A 9,784-nucleotide genomic window follows, 5' to 3' on the forward strand; every position below is an offset into this window, starting at 1 on the left:
TTTGTTGTCTGTCATTGTAGCTGGGATAATTTTACTTATTAAGCTCATAATCTTACCACTTGAAACATCACTAGCCCTGAAGCTGCTGGTAGACATCGCGGTTGGAATTATCAAAGGTTTTTGACACCTGAGGGACACCGTAGCAACTCCTTTGCATTTGGAAGCGGGGGGAGGACCAGGGAGGATGATTCGACCACTCAACCACTAGATGTCGCTGAAAACAACAAATCCTACACAGTGGGCCTTTAACAGATTAAAAAGGAGACAAACACATTGCTTTGCAAAAAATAAAAAACATTTTGCTTCATCTGCAGCTCAACCGAGGAGTAACGGCGTCTCTACCGTTATTAAAAGCTGACACGGGTCCGTCCTGAGCGCACAGAGGAGCTTATTGTTTACATTTGTAACACGGAAGTAGAGCTGAAAGTTTACAACACTGCGCATGTAAACACTTGTCATGATCGGATTGTGTCCATCAGATTATTTAATCCAAATACAGTTCAATCCGATGAAAACATTTTGTGCTTGTAAACATAGTTATTGTCTTTCTGAGAATCTGTTGCAAGTTTTGTCAACAGAAGATCCTTCAAACTATACAGACGTTTTTTTAAAAATAAGTGAACAGACCAAGTACAACCAGAGTTAAGATAAATAGTTTACACCTGTTTTTGTTTAATTTTTCTGCAGGCAAAGGGAAACGGTTTAATCTTGTGGAAAAAATACTGCAATCAGCCATCAGTCTCATCTTTCTCTCAAACCGAAAAAAAAAAWTTAAACCCCCACAGACCTCCTTTCTGACCGGGGCCCAAAGTTATTTGAAAGCAGTAAAAAAAACCTACAAGAATAAGAAGATAAGACACGAATGGAGTTTGGTGGCGATGGAGACGATAGAAGATACACAGCAACTGTAAACTGCATATGATTGTATATGTGAGAGTAAAAATTAAATATGCCATAAACGGCCTCTCATACTAGGCAGCTGGAGGTAAATTATTGTCATTATGGATTATTTTACAGGCAACATTTATTATTATGTTTTGAGCCCTTTGTGGATTTCATTGTAAACTACTAAATCGACCATTCTTTTTGCTGCTTAGGTGAAGAGGCTCATGCTCTCTGTGAAGCCTGGGCCTTTAAATTTCTTTTTGATGGAGACGAGAGCAGGACCGAGAAATTCGATCTGTGATATTTACCATGTTAGGATTTTATAGTTAGGGTGCAGGTTAGTGTGTTTAGTTTTCACTTCAGTCCATTTTAGTGTATTTTAGACCAAAAACCTGAGTGATTGTGTTTGTTTTAACTATTTAAGAATTTAACTTCCATTTATCAAGAGCATACATTTACTTCTTAAGAAGTAAATGAACTTCTTAAGAGCAGAAGTTCATGTCTTTGTCAAGAGAGGGGCCGAGTCGTCAGCTGATCCTGAACCTGGTGAGGAGTTGGATCCGGTGGCGGGGGAAGCTGCCGGACAAACCGGGTAAATCCAACGTTTTCAAATCCAACAACATTTACTAATGAAACAAACCAAATTCTCCTTTAAGCTTTTATTATAAAATGAAAATAAAGCAAAATTAATATCAACAATAAAAAATAAAAAAAACCATAACAAAACCAAAAGGAATTTGGGGAAAATAGTTATAACATCAAGTGATTCCTCTGATTTATATGAACCTGATTTAAACAAATACATTCATGTAACAGATATTTCACAAGGATAACACTGAAACAAGAATAAACTTTTATGATTGAAGGAAGACTTTGATTATAAGTTTAACAAAACACAAGAATGTTTTGAAGAAGTTGTTTGAAATCAGGATCTTAGTTTAAGGTTTTACAAGTCAACAGCTCAGTGACATCCAGCAGTTATTGTCTACATTAATTTAATTTACAYTTTAAAATTGAGTTTATTTCAATAGAACTTATTAGTGGGCTGAACTTAACTCGCCCACATACTGAATGTGATCCCCGATCCACCGGTAATGTTTGATATGTAGCTATTTTCAATTTGGAATTTGGGTCAGAGGAATCTTACTGATTAGTTTAAAATGTCATTCCCGTTATAACAGATAAATGCACAGAAATATCATCTACATTCATTTTTCACATTTGAACAGATTTCACAATCAAATAAACAGATTTCATCGCTGCTTAAYTCACATTTTTTATGAGTCTTGAATCATAAAATGATCTGAATGTGAGGCTTCAGAATGCAAACAATTCAGACCAAAACGATGCCAAAGTCTCAGTCATAATAAAATTAACTTTTACAGTAACTGGAAAGACAAGTAAGGGTTGCAGAACCTTGGACTGGTCCGAACGGGGCTCACAGTGGATCTCTGCCGTATTTAAGCAGCTTGAGTCTCCGAAGTTTCATAGAGATTCTTTCAAATCTTCAGTTATGGACTTTTACATTTAAGTAATTTTAGTATGAACTTGTAATTTTGTGGTTACAGTTTTTACAAGGACGAATAATGGCAGCACTCKGCACTTACTCCGCCGTCTGGCCAAAATAGGATCAAATCTACTTTTGGTTGATCTCCGGTACTCACGCTGACGCCCGGCAGGTGCAGTGTAAATACTCTCAGTGGGTGCATTCAGTGGTGGGCAGCGCTAATCCAAAAATTAGCTCCGCAATTTCTAAAGCGCTTATAAAATATTTAGGTCTGCAACTTCAAAACTTCCGCTGTTCAAGATAATGATGATTGGTAGATAATTAGTTGTTAGCAGTACTGCATTTTAATTTTAGAAAGCCCAAATCCACTTATGAATTATAAAAATTAGTAAGACCACTAAAGCGCAAACAAAATATTTAGGTCCGCAATTAGCGGATTTGTGCTTTAGTGGGCTGGTGCCCACCACTGGGTGCATTTGTAGTGCAGAGGTCATACCAGAGTGGAGTGGACACAGAGTAAACTGGGGTTAGTAACTTTTCTACTAAACACCACTTCAGATTGGTCATGATTTCCTTTAAATCCAAGTCATCGGCCTTTAATCACTGCTTTATAACTGACAGAAACTGTTTTGAACATGTGGAGACTAATCTGTAGGTTTCAAAAGTTGTGAATTTTGATTTATTCAACAAGTGGACTCAAATAACTACGTTCCTTTCATTCAAATGTTTGATGCAAAAGAAATGTAGGACTTTAAAGGATAATTAATTTTTTTAGGACAAGCAACACATCAGTTGCACTTGGTTCATCTTATATAAAGTTAGACTGATGTGTTTTTTTTTTTTATCATCTCAAGCATGCAAAATGAGGAAACACATCTTTGGTGCCCTGCTTCTTAAATTWAATGTCTAGATGACGGTCTGAATAACACAGCACATAAACAGGCAAATATTCACATTTACTAAAACCAAAACCTTAAAAGATTCCTCAAAGTGAAATAAAAACGATTAAAGACGAGCACATAAAAAATGTTAAACATCTGACGACATTTCAAGCTGCCTTGAATCAGGTTTTTTGCACAGTAAGTAGAGTTTCAGAGACAAGCTCACAGAACAGAGTGACACAAAAACACTAAATTAAAATTCTTTCACAGATAAGCCTCAGCCCCTCTGAGGGTAAATAATGTTCCTGTTGTGTGCTGCTGCAAAGTGAAAAGCATTATATCCCAAGGTGCTAGATGCAGGTTAAACCTGATGATGTTACTTGATCTTGTTTAAGTGTTTTGAGCTGCATGGAGAAGGGAAGACTTCTTCCTTGACTGGACTCTTGATTTCTGGCTATCTTGGCCCGTCCACACCTCCTCTTTAACTGTATTTGAAGGCATGATTCGTTCATTAGTAGCCACTGTCTGTACTTATTTGCACTGTACGATTTTCATCAAAGTTCAGGCGGTAACTCTTTGGATGTTCTCCAGCTGAATCTCTTCCTTGATTTTAGGTTCAGGCTTTGTAGTCTTCGGTTCTTGCACTGCCAACACTTCCACCTTGGTGTTTTTGAAAATTTGTAAGGTGAGTCGCTCATAAAACCACTCCAGGTCCTGAGGGTCCTCTGGCCAGGTGAGGTACCACCTCTTATGGACAAAAGCTCTGAGTGCATTGCACTTCATCAGCTGGTAGTGAGCCACCTGTGAGTGAATCAGAGCAAAGTTTTGCTTTAAATCAGCAACAAAAGCTCAAGCACTGAATGGTTTTGTGTAAAAACTTTAATTATTTGTTTTGCTCTTTGTAATGAACTAAAATCTGAAAGAAGTAGATTTTTTTACACACACCTTTCCTACCACAACCATGATGAGGATGTTAGTCAGTTCATCCAACATGCGACCCTGAGCGAGGGTGAATGCCTCCAAACACCAACCATCTACAAAGAGGCACAAACCGGTTAGTTTTGCTCATATTAATATTATACATCATATTGTTAGAGCTACTCATTGTAAATTACAAAAGTTGAACATTGAATGGTGCAGTCTGAACGAGTTTACTCCAGTAGTTTTATATTTATATGCAGACCTGAAATGCAGGTACTCAGGCTAAATCTACGTGGAAGTTGAATCACATGATTAGCTCACGTTAGGCTGGCCTTAAGCACTCAGTGTGCTCCATCTGAACTGCTGAAATCCTCTCTAATTGTTGCAGTCGCATGATGGAAACTGCGTCATTTTGTTCGCAGCTTCGTATCTTCCAACTTTTCTCTGCACAAGGCCCGGGCCGAACATTTCACCCCCCTCCACATAAGAACTTACTGTGATTGGTCAGTTGTTCGTGGGCGTGTTTTTATGCTGAAAGTGATTGGATGCTGCATTTTGCTTCAACCACTTGTTTCCAGAATCTGACTGTTGCACRAGAKGCAGAGTTGTAAAGTAACTAATTACAAATCCTTTGTTACTGTACTTAAGTAGAAATTTGGGTAACTGCACTTTACTTGAGTAATTATTTTTTAGCGTACTTTTTAATTTTACTCATTACATTTTTACACAATTATCTGTACTTTCTATTCACTACATTTTTTAAAAAGGTAATAAGAAGAAAGTCGTTACTCCTATTTTATTTCGAGTTGTTATTACTTTAAAAAATYCTATCCTGATAAACTGTGCCTCATAGAGTGAATTTAATTGRGTTTGGATGAGAAGTATAAATATAAACCATTCTGACACKCTYTTAGRTTGTACACAACCCATCACAGCTGCACGCTGATAGAAAAAATGTTTTTTGGAGGATTCACCTCCCAATAAATGTCATTTTGGAAAATCTAACTGRTCACTTTTACTCAGTACTTTTACTTTTAATACTTAAGTAGATTTTGTGTCATAATTTTACTTTTGATACGCAAGTACAAAAAATATCAGATACTTTAAGACTAGTAATATTTTTAGAGAAGACTAACTTTTACCAAAGTATTTTTATGATAAGATACTTACTTTTACTCAAGTATCACTTTGAGGTACTTTATACAACACTGACCAGAAGCAGACATTTATAAAGAGTCAAATGGCCAAAACCTCAAAACTGATGTGCACAAAAGAGTCTGTCTGACATTACATTAACAGGGACAGATTTGTGGACAAATAATGACAAAGTTTTTTTTCTTCCCATAAACTGTACTCACAATAACAGCACTGTAAGTGGGACAATTTGGCTTGGAGTTGAAGATATTCTAAAACATTCTCAAGTTGGACTCGTAACATATTGACGCTTGGGCGCTCGTCTATGTTGACGCGCAGGGTACGGGTTTTGCGTGACGTATGAGGTTAACATGAGGAATCAGGATTAAAGGATAACTTTAGGGTCTGTGGTTAACATGAGGGATGTGGTTAACATGAGGGATGTGGTTAACATGAGCGATCAGGGTTAATGGTTAACTTTAGAGTCTGTGGTCAGGGTTAGGCTCTATAAGGCTAGTAGAAATTAAATTTAGGGTCTAGGATGGTTTGTTTCGCACATTTCTTGGCTTGGAAAAACCCACCGTCCTCCTCCGCCCCAACTCATACAGAACGGACGCGCAGGGGGTACCCCTGGCATCAACATAATGATGCTTGGTCATGCGTCAGTACCTTGACGCGGGGGGCATGAGAATGGGCTCGATATTCACATCCTTGATTGAGAGGAACGTTGGTTTGAGAGAGGAGTGAAGGAAGCCACTTGTGGTTAAACAGGTGTGGTATCTGTGTCCAATTGTCCCCCAATGCTGTTAATGTGAGTATGATTCAGCACCCTGTGAATAACAAGCACCCAATGAGGGCACAATCAGCTGTTAGACCGATGGTCCTCTTTTGCATGTGAACAGTTTCAGGTGTCACCGGCGAACTGGTTGATCCATTATGTGAAGGTAATGCTTATGAGGCTAGGTTTTCCTGCAACTCCTCAGACTAAAGATGTTGTAGAGACAAACTGTTTCAACAAAGTAGGACCAGAGAACCTGACTACGTTGTTTTAGATAACTTAAATATTGTGTCGCGGGGCTAGCTGAAGGAGGAAAACCTGTTTTTTTCTTGCTAATCGCAGTGATGAAAGATGTGGATGTCGGCCGCACGTTCAAAAGAACCAGATGAGATCACAAACACGCCCACAAGTGTGTCTCCAAAATAATCTGTTTCCCCACTAGAGAGGACACCACAAAAGCTCAAAAAATCCTGAAGTCTGGCTGAAATTAGGTGAAACAATTTACACAAGGATTAGATTTTTAATGCGTTTTAAGCTTTAAAAATGGGGTGGGTGCTTTATACTCAAATCGCATTATACACGCATAAAAATGGTAATCATGGTAATACAGTAAAAACTTCATAATTAATCGTTTTTATTGCACTCGTTAAAAACAAATCCTCAGTCTTAAATTCATTAATGTGTTGATTTATATAACTTTAGCTAAGAATGCGTGAAAAGGTCATTCTGGCGTCAAATTTTAAGCTGATGCAAACATAAATCAAAAGAGTAAATAAATAAATAAATAAATAAAGCATTAGTCTAATATAGTGCTTTTCTAAACACTCAAAGATGTTTTTATGTCACACATTCACACACACATTTACACACTGACAATGGTAAGCTACATTGTAGCCACAGCTGCCCTGGAGCACACTGAGTACCTTTAAGGAACTCCTTGGAGACCACACACAAAGTCTTCCTGCTGCCCCAGATGGCGTCCCTGATGTTTGACAGATGATCCTCACCAGGCAGGAAGTCTCTGGCCTCGAAACAACAGCGGAAGAAGTTTCCCTCTGAAAACTGGTTATCAAGCTTCTTCAGCAGCGCGGCCTCCACCCACCTGTAGTCGTTGTTGCTGAAGCAGAGGAAGACATCGTGCTGCAGTTTGTTTTCACCAGGCGTCGCCTTTGGTCCCTCAACAACTCTGTTGACAATCTTCTTGTAGATGATGAATATGTGCCCTCGGAAGCGAGCGTAAACAATCCCACTTAGCATGACACTGAGGATGAGGATGGTAGATAAGACGAAAACAGCAAAGCGAAGACCTTGTACGACCTTTTCGTCGTCTTCCTCACATGGTTCAACATGATACTCCAGAAGGGGAAGGTTGTGGACAACAGCTGGAAACTCACATCTGTAGTCCTGCTTGGGGCTCAGGAAGGTGATGTTGGTCAAATTCAGCCACGTCAGGAAGCCCTCCAGAGAACAGTCACAGAAGAAGCGGTTATTTGCCAGGCTGAGAAAACTGAGAGAGTGGAAAGTCTCAGGATCAGGGGAGGCTAGGAAGTTGTTTGAAAGGTCAAGCAGTTTCAGGCTGGGTGGAAAGACGTCTCCCTCCAGATAGGTCAAAGCATTCGATGAAAGGTCTATCTGTTCAACCGAGCTGAGGCCTCTGAAGATCCCCTGAGGGAGAGACATTAATGAATTGAGACTTATATTTAGGATAAGCAGATTCTTGAGATGATCAAACACGTCGAGGCACGTTTTTTGTTCCCAAGCTATCTGCAGGGAACTGCCGTGAAGATCCAGCACTTCCAAATGAGGCTCAGGAGGCATTTCAACTCCCTCGTTTATCCTGCACCACTTGATCGAGTTACCTCCAAAAAAAAGGTACCGGAGATGCTTAAAATGTGTTAAAATGACATAAACATCCTCCAAGTTTGTTAACCTGTTCTCTGAAATATCTACATAGATACTGTTCACGCCCACGCTCAGGCCTGTGAGTGAATGTAACCTATTGTCTTTGAGCGACAGAACATTAAGGCTGGGCAGAGGTGCAACAGAACCCAGCTGCCGCAGAGAATTTCCAGTCAGATATAAATCCTGTAATTTGGGAAGACCAATGAAAGTGTCGTAACCCAGAGCACCAATGTGATTGTAGGACAAATCCAGCAAAAGAAGCTCTGTCAGACTGTTGAAGGTGTAGGAATAGACTTCTCCCAACAAGTTAAATGATAAGTTCAGCATCTTTAAATTTGCCTGAAGACCATCGAAGGCATTTCTCCTGATCTGATTTATTTTGTTTTGCGAGACATCAATAATTATTACATCTTTAAAAGCACTAAATACGCCACTCTCCAAAGCAAATATCCAATTCTTTGAGAGCTCTAAAATGATGACTGAACTGTTCTTGAGGCCTTGGAATGTGCTTTTATCTGGATCGCGACTGTTGTTGTGAGAAAAACCTTTTCCAAGGATTCCTTTGTATTTGAGGTGGCCAATAGGAGTCCCCGCCATTCTTCCAAAAAACTGCTTTGTGTTCTCCTCATTGAACCCGGTCGAAGAGAGGTCAAGAATATCAAATTCCAGTCCTTTGAAAGGATTTCCACATTTGTCCACATCTAATGTGGAAAAGTGGTTGGAGTTTAGATTCAGCTCAGCAAAGTGTTTACCCCTAAAGCCAACTAGGTCTTCCTCACATATTTTCTCAACAGCGTTCAGTTTGAGGTTTAGACGAGTGAACTTTGTAATATTCAGAAAGAACAGACCAGGCTTGAGTCTTCGTATCTTGTTGCCGTAAAGGTCAAGTTCTTCTAAAGACACGAGTGGCTCCAGATAGRTCTCGGACAGTATCAAGTCTGTCAAGCTGCAGTAGTACAAAGAAAGGTTCCGTAAACTGAGGAGCCCTGCAAACGCTCTCGGCTCCAGTTTCAGATTGAGATTATAGCCGAGTAACAACTCCTGCAGATTTTTCTGCCTGAGAAAAGAGTCGTTCCTGATGATGAGGGTCACGTGCTGTGATTCCAGGTTTAAATGTTGGAGCTCCTCTAAGCCTCTCAGGGAGGTGCTGTTGATCTCACTGATGTAGTTTGAAGCCAGGTAGAGGTGGGTGATGTTGGTTGGCAGGGCTGGAACCCAGTGATGCGTRTGAAAGGAGCAGTAAGCTACTTGTTTTGCCAAACGGCATGATGAGTAGCACCTTGTAACCTGCAGGTAGAAAGGTTGGATTATTTCTAACAGGAAATGTAACTGAACAATCTCTCAATTGCAAATTCATGTCTAGCTTCTTTAACTTTGTGGACAAAAGCAAATGTATAAATAATAATAATACTTCCAAACTGTGAAACACAAGCATCCACTGTAAGTTAATTAAAAACTGAATGACTAAAGACATTATGAAGGGTAGAAATGCAGTGCTACCTGATATCTATAAACTTTTTTCTCTAAAACCCAAAGATAATTTGGGATTTATTTTTTAAATAATATAATCTGACAAAACATCAACCTTGAAACTGTACAAAGTAAAGTGTAAAAAAACGTAAGATCTCATTGATTTACACTTTTTCTGAGCTCAAAGGGGACCACAGGAGAGAACAGGGAGAGCCCCACCAGTAACCATTCAAAGTAAAACCCTGGGGCCAGCAGTGACGAGCTCACAGGCCCCGCCGGTACCCACCGCGCCAGAGCGAATACAGG

At 39.5% G+C, this 9,784-nt stretch overlaps 1 protein-coding gene across 1 annotated transcript in view; it reads right to left on the reverse strand.

Annotated features, from left to right (window-relative positions):
- Positions 1-2,792: 2,792 nt before the first annotated feature.
- LOC106526882 (toll-like receptor 5) overlaps positions 2,793-9,784 on the reverse strand; it is a 14,073-nt gene continuing 7,081 nt past the window's right edge. The window contains exons 3-5 of the mRNA XM_014021598.1: positions 7,030-9,295; positions 4,219-4,307; positions 2,793-4,074 (exon numbers count right to left, since the gene is read on the reverse strand). Of these exons, the coding sequence (XP_013877052.1) occupies positions 3,835-4,074; positions 4,219-4,307; positions 7,030-9,295 (2,595 nt within the window). The 3' untranslated portion in view covers positions 2,793-3,834. The remainder of the gene's footprint in view (positions 4,075-4,218; positions 4,308-7,029; positions 9,296-9,784) is intronic.

The sequence above is a fragment of the Austrofundulus limnaeus genome, unplaced genomic scaffold, assembly GCF_001266775.1.
Source record: "Austrofundulus limnaeus strain Quisiro unplaced genomic scaffold, Austrofundulus_limnaeus-1.0 Scaffold298, whole genome shotgun sequence".
Taxonomy (NCBI): Eukaryota; Metazoa; Chordata; class Actinopteri; order Cyprinodontiformes; family Rivulidae; genus Austrofundulus; species Austrofundulus limnaeus.